This window comes from Sebastes fasciatus, chromosome 6 (genome assembly GCF_043250625.1).
Source record: "Sebastes fasciatus isolate fSebFas1 chromosome 6, fSebFas1.pri, whole genome shotgun sequence".
Classification (NCBI taxonomy): domain Eukaryota; kingdom Metazoa; phylum Chordata; class Actinopteri; order Perciformes; family Sebastidae; genus Sebastes; species Sebastes fasciatus.
In genome coordinates this window covers 23,777,458-23,793,432 of record NC_133800.1, presented here as the reverse complement: position 1 = coordinate 23,793,432, position 15,975 = coordinate 23,777,458, and the positions used below count along the sequence as shown (strand labels likewise).

The 15,975-nt window shown below is 42.3% G+C and overlaps 1 protein-coding gene across 5 annotated transcripts in view; it reads right to left on the bottom strand.

The window, feature by feature from the left end:
• The window catches only part of lmx1bb (LIM homeobox transcription factor 1, beta b), a 64,282-nt gene that overhangs the window by 6,086 nt on the left and 42,221 nt on the right, over nucleotides 1-15,975 (bottom strand). For all 5 annotated transcript variants that reach the window (XM_074638625.1, XM_074638624.1, XM_074638626.1 and 2 more), the window contains one exon: nucleotides 1,697-1,929. In XM_074638625.1, the coding sequence (XP_074494726.1) occupies nucleotides 1,697-1,929 (233 nt within the window). The remainder of the gene's footprint in view (nucleotides 1-1,696; nucleotides 1,930-15,975) is intronic.

The following is a 15,975-nucleotide window of genomic DNA, read 5'->3' as shown; positions in this document are numbered from 1 at the left end:
CGCCACTAATTTCTTTAACGCATTCACGCAACTTGCGATCTTTAGGTTGTAGTAGCGGGCTCAGTTTTAAAGCTAGAGTGAAGATACTGGTATCATATGAAACAAGAAAACCTAACAAAACCATTGGTATCAACCATGTCATACTGGCTAAATAATGCTCCAAACGTATGCTACATTTTGTCGAGGAAAAACTGTCATGGCCATTTTCAAAGGGGTCCCTTGACCTCTGACCTCAAGATATGTGAATGAAAATGGGTTCTATGGGTACCCACGAGTCTCCCCTTTACAGACATGCCCATTTTATGATAATCACATGCAGTTTTGCGCAAGTCATAGTCAAGTCAGCACACTGACACACTGACAGCTGTTGTTGCCTGTTGGGCTTGAGATTGCCATGTTATGATTTGAGCATATTTTTTATACTAAACGCAGTACCTGTGAGGGTTTCTGGAGAATATTTGTCATTGTTTTGTGTTGTTAATTTATTTCCAGTAACAAATATAAACATACATTTGCATAAAGCAGCATATTTGCCCACTCTCATGTTGATAAGCGTATTAAATACTTGACAAATCTCCCTTTAAGGTACATTTTGAACAGTTAAAAAATGTGCGATTAATTTGCGATTAATCGTGATTAACTATGGACAATCATGCGATTATTCGCGATTAAATATTTTAACAGCCCTAAAATAAATTAATTAATAAAAAAAACACATCAATTATCCGTGTATGTGGGGTTGAAAACAAGTGTTTCCAGATCTAAACCAGCAGCGTTCTTAATGAATCCTAATGATTTTTGGGGTCTAGAGGTTGTAAGGAGAGACACACATGATGGCTCAGTGTCTCCTGTTGTCTGGTTCTGATAACTATCAACATTTTTCCACCGAAAACCTACATTCTGTCAGCCACACGCCGAGGTTAACCTCTGCTCATGTCAACATTTTCTCCATCTTGAAATCCGTGCACTAAAAGACATGCCTGCGCGACGCACCGGGACACGACCGTAAACGAGGAAGACGCCGAGCAAATATTCCCACAAGTTGACAAAAGTTGACACAGGCACAGATGTATTTGACAAATTCCCCCGCTTTTGAGCGTGTTTAAATGTGAGCCAGATGGTGGTGAACAGCGAGGCTTGGCGAGATGCCTCATTGTGTGTGCAGGGCTATAGGCGAGGAACACTAGAGCTGATAAGAGCGGAGGCGCAGGCTCTCGGCAGAAAGGCCCCCAAATCCCTCTGTCACTCACCATGATACAGTGATTTAATTCTTTCCAGCACCAGACCCTGCCCACGCATGGAGAGCCATTAATACAGGGTGCCTTTTTTTCGTCCTGTTTCCACTTCCTACTGTATCATAAACCTACGCTTGAATTAGAATGCTGCAAAATCAGCCAGTGAAAAGCTGCAGCCATGTTTTAGAGGTTTTTACTGCCTGGGCTGCATGCGAGATCTCTGAATAATCTCAGATGTTCAGCAAATGATCTGGCGACTAGTTTAAGGACAAATATAGTTTTTTCTTTTAATATTACCAACTAAAACCGGTTAGATTCAGCTTAGATCCACTATGGTGGATGTCTAGGTTAGCTACCACTGTGATGGAGCAAAGCATACAGAATACAACACCCAGGTGCCACATGACGATGGCACCACGGTGTTGTTCGCGCTCCCGTGCGAGAGGGTGCAGAGGGCTCACCTGAGTCTGAGTCATCCGGGCTGACCGAGCTGAGTAAGTCCTTCTCCCTCTCGTAGTCGATCTTGCACAGCAGCTGACCCTCCTTCAGGACAAACTCGTCGCCCTTCCTGAGCTGCCGGTCGCACACGCAGCAGCAGAAGCAGTTCAGGTGGTAGACGCACTCCAGGGCGCGCATCACGAACTCCGTGGGGGCGATTTTCTCCAAGCAGCCGCTGCACTTGGTCGCAAACAACCTGTGGAACGAGAGGAAAAAGATGACTGTAGGTGTGCTGATGATGGAGAATATGTTGTTGTTTAAAGCAACACTATGTAACGTCTGAAAGAAGAATTAGAGCATCTTGTGTATGAAACGTTCAATTCAGTCTTCCTTCATCTGATATGACCAGGAGCCATACTTGCCAACCTTGACACCTCAAAAATAGGGAGACTTTTGAAATCAAGGCGGGGGAAAGAATAGAGAATAATTTGCCCCTCTGGCTTTCTCTAGTAGCCTACTCTCCATTTCTCTCTCCTTCTCTCACTCACTGAAGGCCCTGTCAGACACAACACGTCAACAGCACCACTGCGCTCTGAAACCTGTCTGAAAACCATTATTTCCAATGGCTTGCGCCGCACCATGACGGCTTTTTTAGGGCTTACACACGCTATATACAGTGCCAGAAACAGGTTGTGATAACGGAAAAGGAAAAAGTAATGGTTTATGGTTTGTCATAAATCGTGAGGAAACCGGGAGAACAGTGACCCCGGGAGGAAACCGGGAGAGAGCAATGAAAAACGTGAGTCTCCCGAGAAAATCGGGAGGGTTGGCAAGTGTGCCAGTAGCTTAACGTTGGTAAACTTTAGATAGATAATTCTGTGCAGCTACTGTAACATCAAGACTCTTCTCTTCTTGTGCTACTATTACACTATGTTTAAGCATTTTCCAATTCAGAGACTACAAGGAGCACAAAGTATTTAGTATCTATGAACTCATAACAAGTTGAAAATCAAAGATATGCAGTGTAAAAAAAGTGTGTCATCTGGAAAACATTTAATAAGTGCAAAGTTGGCAATTTTTCCTCATTTTTCAAAAATCCTGATTTTGACGATTAAAGGTTTTATTGATAACATTATTATGTAGACGAATATAAAAAAAAAAAGAATACACCCACAGATCCTTTAGAAAGGTGCCAAATAAAAGTATGACTTTTCCTGAAATTGTGAATTAATCATTTAAAAAATGTTGGCGGGTCCAAAATGAATGTTTTGTTTATCTCTGTGTGACATTTGGTTCCCACTTCTAACAAGGCTTGTGAGCCAATAGTAAAATGACGTTGGTATCACGTGGTATCTCTGGGTCGTCAGTTAAGTGTGGAAAAAACAGATAAATAGCTGAGACTGACGGTAAGTGCCTGGCAACGACTTGTTGTGAAGTAAAGGCAATGGAACGGGGGAGGGAGAATGCGTCTTTTAGTGGCTGAATGTTATCAATAGCACTTTTAATAAAAGTGTGATTTTTCATGTGATATAAAATTTTAAATCTGTCCTGAAATTTAATCAGAATTTACACAAAGTATGTTTATCACATTTAAAGACTTTTGACCAATCAGAACAATGTTGTGGCATTTTTCCTTATCATACTTTATGGTCTCAAATGAGTTAAAGTGAGACTACGTAACTTTAAATCAAATAAATAACACACTCTTTCTCTGGCTTTATTTTGTCCCGTAGCCTTTCTTGAGTTCCCCATCGAGGTTTTTTTTCTTGACTAAGAGTCCAGTTGGCTCGCTGATCCTGTGGGCAGCCAAGTAGGTGACTCCTTTTGGCAGCAGCTCATCTGTTAAAATATCTAGGGTGGGCCTGGCCCCTCGTCATTCCAAGCGAGCTCAGTCATGGGCACCCAAACCCCCTCACGAATCTAAAAAAGAGGCTGGATCATGTTCTAGCGCGGTAATCACCAAAACCTGATGATCCCAATCAAGCTTTTCCTGACAATTACACACGTTTCTTTCACATCCACGACCCACTATATGCATCAGAAATCATGATTTATTGCTGACTACTGGGCCGCCCTCTGGTCTGTTCATATTTCATCTTACTGTCTAATAATCGTGCCTCCACGGCGCAACACTGCCTCTATCACCATTTCCTAGACAACACCTCCATCTTCTTTTATATCCTTTCAGGAAGATGTTTGCATTGTTTTATTGGCGACTGAGAGGCATTTAATTCCTTCTCCGTTGTTCAGAAGAAGCCACATTAAATGGAGCAAGAAGGCAGGGAGTGTGGTTGATCTTGTCCAGCCGTAAAGCTGGATTTATTAGTGGCCTCTTTGTTTGCCCTGGTCTGGAAGACAGCTGGCAACCGCCTATCTATTTGTGGTGAACATCTATTTCATTGTGCAAGGCAGAGAGGGAGGCAGAGAGAGAAGCAATTGACATCATCTGCTGGTTCGGGACAGGGATGAGCGATAGTGATGAATATAATGTGTAAATATGAGCGGAGGGAAACCAAAGGATGGTTTTTGTTATGGTAATGTTGTTATAGGTGCTGATTGAGTACTGATACGGTGTGTGTGTTAACACGTGTGTGTGTGTGTGAGCAGCTGTATGCACGCTGGAAACAAGATAGCGTGGTTTTTGTTGTCGTCCGTGCAGCTTTCTAAAATAATTGCTTCACTTCTGCTCATCTGATGAGCATTTATGTTATCTTAATTACATCCCATCAATTGATAGATTATTGTACTAGCTCCTTCCATTATGATCACCACCTGTATCTGGCACAGAAAAACGTTATAGCATTCGATTTTCTTTTTAACCCTCATGCAGCAGCAAAACAACAGAGATATCAGAAGCTGGCACTCGCCAGGTTCATAAAATCCTTTAATCTTTTATTTATTACAATAAGTTAAGAAGATTATTATTCAACTATGGAAAAAAACCTCCAGGATAATCCCTTGAAAAAAGAAATGTTGGCATGTTTCACGGTTCTAGTTTAAGTGACCTGCCAACCTGGATCTGTCTTCTAAACAAACCTCTGAGTTTGGACGTTAAAAAACAAAAAGGCAAAGAACTCGACTCATAAAATAAATCTGAAAATAAAAAAATCGAAAAAAGGACACACTCTTGTGAAGATAAACTGAATATTCAGGGTCTAGTTTTTAGAGGGATTAGTGTGTTACATGCTGGGATCAGGGAAAAGAGGTGATGAATCTGTCAAGACAAGTTCCCAGCTCTAACTCTAATGTTTAGCTAATGATTGCCGGCTTAGGGCTGAGAAAGAGAGCAAAAAAAGTTGAGGAAATGACTTGTTAACGCGGTTTTGATACGTCCAGGGCTCCGCATTCACCTACGACCGCTCTCTCAAATCTTCCCATCTAGATGAAAACATTCTCATTCAGCCCCTCTCTCCTTTCTTCTTTCTCCTCGCCGCGTCTAATCTTGTAAGCCATTATTTTTCTATTTCCCCTCTCTGTCACTTTGCATTATTTTTGCTGCTGTAATTCCTATTCGTCCCTTCTGGAATCTTCCTGTCCTGCTTTGTCCCCGGGTCTAATCCGGACTTTCTGCCTGTTTTCAGTCCCCGGTCCCCATTCTCAGCGGGGCTCGGATGGAATAGCCACGCATGACGCCCCTTCTATGGCAACCACACCTCCACAGGAAGGCAACGGCGACTTTTCGGATGGGCAGAGAAGGCCTTTGAGAAGCTGGCAGCAGAAGTAAATCCTTCTCTAAGGAACAAGGAGAATTAGCAGGGAGCAGTGGACTAGGGATTTAACCCTACCCCTCTCCTTTGAAAGGCACAGTCGGTCCCACTCCTGCGGCTAGCCACAATCAAACAGAGGAGGAGTGGGGAGGTGGCGGCGGGGAGAGGAGAACACAAACTCCCTGAATGACACAAGCAGTGGATTGTGGAGGAGCCTAATCCCACTTTAATACCTTTCCAAGTTCAGCTGCTAAAGAATGCTCTTTAAAACAACACCACTGTGTGAGCAGTGAAGGTTGACCAGGGGGAGGCACGCCATTCAACCTCCCCGACATTACCTGATTAGTGGTTTGAGCACCAGGGCCAGTGGGCCAGGAGGGGACGGAGGAGAAGATGTAAATGATGATTTTATATATAGAAAAGGAGACTTCACAGCTCTCCGTGAAGCTCTACAGGGATATTAAAGATATCAAAGTGCTGTAGGTGTGAGTGGAATCAGACTTAAAGTGATTTAGGTGATCATTTACCACGTTCTGCTTCTACTTGATCCCACTGACCCATCACGCTAAGACCCACTAAAATCCACTTTCTGGGACGTTCAGCTGCTCTGTAACATGACTCCCGGTGTCGCAAAGCTAGTCCGTGTATAAAAGACACCACAAAAGAAGACCACCAGCATGACAACCCGCGTCCCCCCAGCTCTCGCTTTTTTCCCCTCCTCCCACACCTGAGCGCACAGATCAAGTGATGAGACTCCCCCCGTGTGGATCAATGGCCGCATCTCAAGCAGAGAGAAGTGTCAATATTTACCCAAGGCCTCCCCACGACTGGACTCATAAATGAAAAAAAGAGCCCGTCTCAGCACATACCTCCCTCCCAGAGGAATCATCACGTCCCTCTTTTTAATCCTGTGTCCATATACCTGTAATCCCTTGTCTGTCCTTTCTTACGTTATCTACGGCTCGCTCTTCCTCTCCGTGACAGATTATCACACTGTCGAGGCTTGTAACGCTACACGCTGTGTTTTTAGCAAATGTAAAAAAAAAAAAAAAAAAACGAGCATTATGAAGAAGACATAAGCCAACGGGGACCGGCAGTTATTTTGTCTGATGAACACTTCAGCCCGAGCCAAGTGCAGCTGAGAGACTTCGGCCTCGCCGCTGCTCTTCTTCTTCCCCCCTTTTTTCCAGGCACTTTGGAGAACTATGCACACTCCCTTTGAACAGATTATAGGCAACTTAAAGTGTGACAACATCTTAAGCTCTCACCACATGTTGCCAATGATTTCCCTTCTTCAGACATTACATTTAATGCTTCTGCCGCAGTGATAAGCATCAGGAGGACTGGGCTGGATAAAAGAAACCCAGAAGAATAAGAGAGAAGAAGGGGATGGGGGGGGAGTGTATGGAGCTGCTTATGGCGCTTGATAATCATGCTACATTTAGCAACACGTGCAACAGCCTCACCTACTCCCCTTTTGCTATTGAACAACACGGAGAAACACCATAACAATTTAGGGGAAGAATAGCTCGGGCTATTATGTCACCGCATCCCTTCAAAGACAGAGGGGATGAGGATTATCCCGGCAGCAGCTGTAAGCTATTACTTTGAAGATGGGCTCTCTCGTGTTTGAGCAGGAAACCTGTGGCCACGCCAATCACGGCCGAGGTGAGAGATGAGGCCTGGGAGGCAGGTCAGGCGAGGGTCCTCCGGGCGGGACGAAGGGCGCGTGGAGCAATCGGTCAACCGCGCACGCTAAGGCTGATTTAGCGGCGGATATATTTTCTGGTTTCTTTGCTTTCAAAGCAGATGTGAGTCTTAACAGAATAGTTAGTAGTCTGGGGAAATACGCTCACAGTCTTAATGAGAATAAGATGATAAGATTGACTCCACTGTCATATCGGTTGGGTAAATATATGGCTACTGTCGCAGCCGGTTAGCTTAGCTTAGCATAAAGACTGAAAACAGGTGTGTAAAAACAACAATAGGTCAACATTTTGAGAAATATGCTTTTTTTGCTTTCTTGCAGGAGTTAGATATGAAGATTGGTACTACGGTCATATCTATTCAGTAAATATTAAAGGGGCAGTCTATTAGCTTAGCTTAGCATAAAGACTGGAAACGTGGAGACCGCTAGCCTGGCTCGGTCCAAAGGGAACAAAACCTGCCTACCAGCACCTCTAAAACTATCTACATAACCAGAAATAGCACAACCATAACCACAACTATGTCATCTTACGTCTTGCATCGTTTTTTACACTTTGGTTTTTGTACGTATAAACAACGTGACTAAACATGTTCATTAGTGAGCTTTAGAGGTGCTGGAAGGAAGAGCCAGGCTAACCCTTTTCCCCTGTGTTTCTAGTCTTTACTGTAAGATAAACTAAGCTGACTCGCTGTATATATTACCACACAGATATAAAAGTGGTATTGATCTTCTCATCTATTTCACAGCAAGAGAGCACATTTTTTAAAGTCACAAACTATCGGTTTAACGTTTTTCACATACCGCAAAGAACATTTTAACCAAATTCTAATAAATAGCTCATTTGTCATTCAAATTTTCAGGTGGTATCTTGTTATTTGGAAAGACGACAAACACGTACGTCTCAAAGAGGCAGCAGAGGTTTCTCCGAAACTGTTGAACAGCCACTTCTCCGCTCCTCGTGAGACATGCCTTAGCATGTGAACGTTGGTCCTTTCTAACAGCATCAAGAGCTTCAGCTAAAGAGGGAAACATTTGATGCCCAGATGTTGAAGGCAAACCTTTTCAACTTTGTCTCAACATCATGAAAATTACTTTGTTATGTACGGTCCTGTTGTCCTCTAGAAGCACTAGACGCCGACCGCACTGGTCTAAAAATAGCAACCTGAATTTAGCTAATAATACGAGTGTTTGATTGCTTGCAGAGGGACGGATGATAAAAAGTATAGACTCCAAACGTTTTTTACTTTAACACAATGGGTGTGCATGTGTAAATAAAAGCAGCTGAAGCATATCCTGATTCATTCTTTCTCCACGAGGTTAAAACAAACTTTCGGTCGGGGCGGTGAGTAGCACGGTGCAAAAAAAGAAGTGGGGCCGATAATGCTGTCTCCGTAAATGATCTCAGTAGCTGACCTTGTTTCATGGTATCAGCATTTCTCTTTGGAGCATAGATTCATGGAGAGTAATGAAGCCAAATAAAAAGTGCCATCCTTCTGCTCCCAAGGGCCAGCTCCAGTCAGCTCTAAAAGCTGCTTAATCACCATCCCGTGCTTACTACATTAGCATAATAATGGCCTTTAAATTGAGGCTCTTTGTTTTTTAATTAAACTCCCAGCAGGTAAAAGTAAAACACATTAACGGGAGATGTGTACACCACTAATGGCCCAAAGGTGCCTTCTTCATCACACGGCTCTGGCCACAGGGTTCTGCTTGTTCCCCGCACTGAAGCGCAGGCAACCAGGCTGCCTGCCTGCGAGCTCACAGGGGAGGAATGAGACGAGCTGATTGCACTTGGCATGGCAAAGATAATAGCGGAGACATGTTCGATGTTAGAGTATGCATGCGCACCTGCCCTACATCTCGGAGGGAGCACACTTAGTAATAGCTGCTGAGCAGGAAGTATAGTGGATCTGTAAAAAGACACTGGTTACAGTTAGTCTGGAGGAGCGAGGTGCTTCCAGGATCGTCTATCCCCGCACCGTCCCGCTATTGTGAAAATAAATATGGCCACTTTATTTCTATGGCAGCATGAGCTCCTATGTGCTGGAATGTGTGCAAGCGGCTCCTCAGACGAGTCCCCGGGCCAGACAGACATATCTGTGCATAACGCTATACCGCACAGCTGCACAAAGAAATCCTAACCCTTAAGTCGTTATTCAAATGATCTCATTCCAGGAGGCCGTGCGTTTCCCAGATTACTCAACACTTGAAACACAGTTTGGAGCGGATGAGGTGCTCATGTGTAGTCTAACTGACTGCACGAGCCTAAAAACACATGTAAATAGTGCACATTTATCTTTAAGTTAAGACTAAAGCAAATGGGAGTCGTGCTGCCGTCAATCTATGTGAATAAATATATGTGATACGGCACATACAGTCGTGTTCATACAAAGCTCCAAGAGCAACAGCGGTATGCCGAGAATTGTCTCGCAGCATCGGGCTTCTCCTTCACATGTATCTGCTAATGAGTCACTAGGAAAACAGCGTGGAAATAATCCTCCCCAGCCACACAGGTAGAACAAAGCTCATGGAGTGAAAAGGGACAGTGTATTGGGCAGCAGAGGAGGGCTAAGCACACATCTAAATACAAGAGTAAGCAGGCAGGCACACATGATGCTGTTTGGACAGCTGGTGTTCCTGAGTATGTAAAATGAGCGCAACATCCCATTTAGGCTCAGTTTTTAGAGCTCACAACAAACAATACTCGGGGCATCAGTTAGGGAACTGTAAAGAGGTATTTTTTTTTTTTTGTTCCTGCTTATTTTTTACCTGTTCCCAAAGTGGAGTTGATCCTCAAACAAATAAACGAAAAGACGGTGAATTACAAGGCTGTTATAAAGCGCTCAGCTCTGCCTTTTGTCACCGCAGTAAGTGAAGCAGTTTGTAAGGGCCATCACCGCTGGAGATGTGACATGTTTACAACGCGGCGCCTCTAACAGTAAGACGCCATGAACCCAACTAAAAAAAACTAAAAAAACCCAGACAGCTCCCGTTAAAAGCACCTGTAAAATCATATGCACCCGTTTTATATCTATATATATATTCTCTAAATCGCCGGGTCTCCGTTTGTCCGTAACCTTCGGAGCCAATCTGCGTGAGGTGGAGCAGAGCCCGCCATTAAGGGCTCGGCCCGCTCACAGAGAGTGATCGCTGCTTCTGAGAGAGCTGGGAGAGCGGAGAGAGTGATGGCTACAATAAGTGTAATGGCTATCACATGTTATAGAGCTATGGCTGACTGTAACTGCCCACAGATTCACCATCTTTAATTTGTGCTTTTTTCTAATGACTTGACTACAAATCAGGATGCATTTTGGGAAATAAAAATAGTGTCCAAATAAAAATAAGTTCTCAAAAAGACTAGATTAAATCATGAAGTGGAAAAAGTAAGTATCGCTAAGATATATTTTTTTTATTGAAAGAAAATAAATGGACTCATCGCACTAGATTCAGCGCTGGAATGGTTAAAAAACAACATTTGGATTGGAGGGCTTTATAATTACTATTGACCCAGAGGTTCTGGCTCTGAGAAATAAAACAAACAGTAATATGAGGTGTTCTAAAGCACAAGTCTGCAAATATGCAAAGACAGGGTCTGGTGGAGAGCATCACGCTTTGGCTTCTTTTCTCCGCTCCTAATCTGTGGGCCTACACAATATTAAGACGGCTTTGGAGCCACTTGTGACCCAGCTGTGCACTAATGAAAAATTCCACAGCTCTGTGCAGAGGCCATTGGAGCTTGACCCCCTTTCCACCCTGAACCAAGCAATGTCCATCTTGAGGAGTTTACCAGGGCTGAAAGATACTGGATTAATAGGTAGCAAAGGAGAAAGAGAGACAATCTAGGAAAGGCCGGAAAAAAAAGCCCTTGTGTGTTTCTCCCCCTTCTTCTCGTCCTCCAATCTTTAGTATATTGGTGTGAAGTAAAGTGTTTGCCCAGGTTTTAATGGGCAGAGATGATCTGGAGATCATTGTGACGGAGGCTGGTTGGATGAGGGGGCTCTGTTTACTTAACAGAGATTCAGTCTAAGCCCAAAATTAGTTTGGTGGTAGTGGTGGGGGTGAATGTGGGGGAACCAGGAATTAGACGTTGTTCACAAGATCCGGATTCATGCGTTTGTGATCCTGCTGTCCTTTGATTCCCTGTCTCTGCGTCTTAACCAAGACTTGGCTTCGGTAAGGTCTTCATATACAGTAAGCAATTACAGAGTAACATACACCATGTTAACTACTCAGATAAGTCAATAAGCAGCAGTAGTTTTTATAAGGATGTATATGTTTTGGTCTGGTGTATCTTTCATTATCTTCTCCTCCTTTTATTTTCTTGGCATTTATTTATTTATCTGCATTAAAACTTAATTTAAAGACTCGTCTCCTTTAACATTCAGCCACACAGATACATAGTGATGCAGATAACATCTAGGAAAATAGACAGGAAGTATAATTAAAATGGTGCAAAATAAAAAGAAGAAGATATATGATCTTTTTCATGATAGATGGAGATCACAATATCACAGGGAAATAGTGAGCAAAAGTTTAAAATTAGACATCAAATCAGACGATGGAAAGACTGCGGTAGGATGCATCAATTAAGCAGGATCGATACCAAGCATTTCACCCAGGGCGACCTCCACCGCCACCTTAAATTCTCATCAAAACCACTGATAATAATCTGCGTCTATAGGAGCATCTAAATCATCAATGCCACATACTTTAAAAGGATGAGTCCATCTTTGATATCCTTGAGGGAATAGATGACAAAGCTAAATAAGGGGTGGGAGGGGTGGGTATGTGAGAGAAAATGAAAAAAGGGGAAAGCAAATGAAAAATAAACATTGTTATTGAAAGACAGGATGCTTTAAGACCCGGGGGCCAGGGATTAACATTCAGATTAGCATTCAAATAATATATTTGAATTTCTGATCAGCAATCCTCTTCAAAGAGCTAAAGCCCGAGATTAGCAGGTGTTATGCTAAGAAGCCGTGTTTTTTTGTCGGGAACGTAGCTACACTAGCCAAACAAATATGTCTTTGAGTGCGAGGGGGCTGGCATGGATGTATGGCTGTAACCATGGCGACGGGCTGGTAGTTAGGAGCCGCGGAGAGGGGTGCGGCGTTGGAATGTGTCAAACAGACAGAGGGGCGCACACACACCGCAGAGCAAACCAAAAACCTGCTGTTTCACTAAAGACCAGCAGCTACATTATTGAGACCACCTACAAATTCCAGGATCTCTGGGTCGACAGGGAACGAAAAGGTCATTTTGCATCATCATTATTATTTTTTTTAATACATTCTTTCCCAATTGGTTTGATTTAAGAGTGTCTGGCTGAGGGAGGCAAACATAAAAGTGATGAATTTATATTAGAAGAATGAAAAAATGATGTAAAGCTTTACTAAGGAATCCCATTGTGTTCAACGAAATGCTCATTTTATCCACCACGGGTCACTCAGTCACTTCTGACCCAATGAAACTAAAGCAGAGAGGTTTTAAAATACAGCGAGCAACTTGCAAACAATCTATTAGCACACATGCGGTAAACCGAGGGCGGGGCGATATGGCCATAATCTTCTATCACGATATAGGTAATTTCATATCTCGATAACGATAAATATATCACCATATTGCATGTTTTCTGGTAATTCAATAAATAAATAGTCTATTTGAAATAACCACATGGTGAAGCCTATTTTCATATACTACTCCTGTGTGAATTAAATACTTGGTAAAATGAAAAGTACTGAGTATTTTCTCATTTTAAGAACTTAACAAACAAACTTTTTAAGGGAAATTATAGAGAAAAAAATAAATAAATATAGGCCGAACCTATATCGCGATAGAAACGATATAAAAAAATATATACAATATATATATCATCATATTGCCCAGCCCTAGTAAACACGTTGTTGAAAGTAATCCAATTAAATTCACTGCAGTTTACTTGATATTCTCTTTTATGTATTATGTGTCAAGGGAGCTGTTAAGAGTTAATCTGCAGTGATATTTATTTCTGATAAAATTAGATGCTGATTTCTGCTACTTGGAGGAATATTATTACATTTTTGCACAAATATGGTTTCCATTACTATATTCACACACTCATACATGCAAAACCAATCATTTTTGAGAAATTGTTGAGAAAATTGTGTTGTGCTACCCATAGTGTTGACTATAAATTACATAACTAAGGAGCATAAGCAAATACATTATGTGCTTAAGTAAAAATTGGATATACTTGTACTAGCTACTTTACAGATTAAGACTTTAAATTTATTTAAACGGTTTATAAAATTAGCTCCACCATGATCAAGTACAGTAAAATGTTACTAATAATACAATAATACTATTAATAATGCTATAACATTCAGGGGCTATATTTTTGAATTATGAGTACATGGTATCACAATATTACACTATTATAATTATTATCATTATTATTATTATTACTATTATTATTATTATTATTATTATTATTATTATTATTATTATTATTATTATTATTATTATTATAGTAGTAGTAGTAGTAGTAGTATTTACAATGACCCTTAAAGGAATGAAAACAGAATTAAAATAAACCTGATAAAAACAGCATGTAACCAATGTAAGCATGTTATGTAACTAAAGCATGTTATTTTACATATAGCAGCTATGTAGCATGTAATTAACTACTAAATGAAAAATAACATAAGCTTTGAGCTTCTGAGATAATGTCCTATGATTATTATCATATACTGTAGGTGCATGACAGCGCAGCCAAACTGGTCCTGTCTGTGTCTTTAACTCACACACTCTCTTGTGTCAGTTTTTTTCAATACCGTAGATCCGCAAATGTACACGGTATAACCGTCAACTTTCATATCACGGTATACCTTGACACCGGTATACCGTTACAACCCTAGGAGGACCTTTACTGGTAATGGAGTATTTAGATGTTGCACTTGCTACTTTTACTTAAGTAAATGATCTGAATACTTCGTCCATCACTGGCGAAGGCAGACATGTTGATAAAAGTATTAGGGCTGCAACTACCGATTATTTTCATTATCGATTAATGTGTTGATTATTTTCTCGAATAATCGATTACTCGTTTTGTCTATCAAATGTCAGAAAATGGTGGTGTAAAATGTCAATCGAAGTTTCCCAAAGCCCAAGATGACGTCCTCAAATGTCTTGTTTTGTCCACAACTCAAAGATATACAGCTAACTGTCATAGAGGAGTAAAGAAACCAGAAAATATTCACATTTAAGAAGCTGTAATCAGAGAATTTAGACTTTTTTTCCCTTAAAAAAATACTAAAAACCGATTAATCGATTATCAAAATAGTTGGCGATTAATTTAATAGTTGACAACTAATCGATTTATCGGTTAATTCTGGTAATCCTGCAGAATAGTCTGCTTTCTACATGTATATTCTGTTGATACTCTGTTGAAATGTTTTGTTATTGGTATGGTTATGCATACTCACAGACTCAATGGGCGAATCATTGCTGTACTGTATCTGAAAATATGTTTCGTTTTACTCTTATCTTAAAAAACAACAACACCTGCAGCCCATAACGTTTGTTATCTACGATATACATTCCACACAAGGTACGAAAAGAACAATAAATGAATTGTCTGGACTTGCTGCAACCTGCATTGTGTATGAGCGTGTTTGTGTGTTTAGTCTTGAAAGGGAAATTCTCTCTCCATCGTTGCAAGCTAATGTTACTGTGAAACTATTTTGTTCATGTCTTAAAGTATTCAAGCATGTATTTCGCCCCAGGAGGTCTGGCAAAGGACTCGTCTGATGTCCTTTCTCTCTACTTTCCTCAGTCTTTCCCACACGCCCTCGCACACTGAAGCATTTCTCTGTCATGTGTTTGGCGGAGTGCGAAAATCTCATCTCTCCAGCTGGAAGAGAACAGGTTCGGCAAAATTCCCTTTTCTCCACGTGGAGCCTTTAAGGCACAGGGTGGAATGGCGAAGCATGGCGCGGCACGTCTGGTCTCTCCGCTAACCCAACCGACGGCGGATCTGCATGGCCCCGCGGCGCTTACCTCGAGTCAACTCAGCGGGCTTGCCGCGGCCCTTTAAGTGACTGTGTTATGACCCCTAACAGAGAGCTGGCAGGGTTTGTTTTCCCTGTAGCTCGTGACTCAATAAATTGACATCGCGGTGACGCCCACAGAGATACAGGTGCCTCCGCTCAGATGATTCATACATGGTTAAACAGCCTGATATGAATCCTGAAGAGAGGGTGATGCGGCAGCAGCTGTAGTTATGCATATTTGGCTGCGAACAAGGCCAATCTCGCCGGTGCCCCTGCCACTCATTGTACACATGATCTGGGCCGACATGGATGCTTTTTTGTCTTCAGACGCCATGACAATGTCTCCCGCCGTGGTGACACCCGTGGTCGGCCCACTCAGCGAGGGAGAAAGGTTTGTATTCACCCACCAATTTTACACTCTCTTTAGGTTCCAGGAGTGTCTTTGTGTGCCGGGGAGCAGCCCCATTCTCTGTGGCCGTCTGAAAAAAGCAGCTGTTTCTATAATGCTGTGGCAGCACTTTATGTTGCAGAATGATAAATGAAGGGGAAGAGGCAGAGCTGAGGTGCAGCTGAAGAGCGCACACACGCAGAAACAATGGCAGAGGAGGGTCTGTGCACTACATGGATGTGATCTCTATGCCTCTCTCTTTCAGCTTCTCTGTTGCTCACACACACACACACACACTCTGCAGGTTAGAGTCCCGGAGCTCACCCATAGCCAGAGGTTATGAGAGCGTGTTGAAGCTGGTGGTGGTGGTGGAGGGGCTAACGGATTTGACACGTCCCACCAGTCCCAGTGCAGACCCGGGGGAGCGAGAGGTTGCGGTCGCTGTCCCATGGGGACCTGTCGCTCCTCT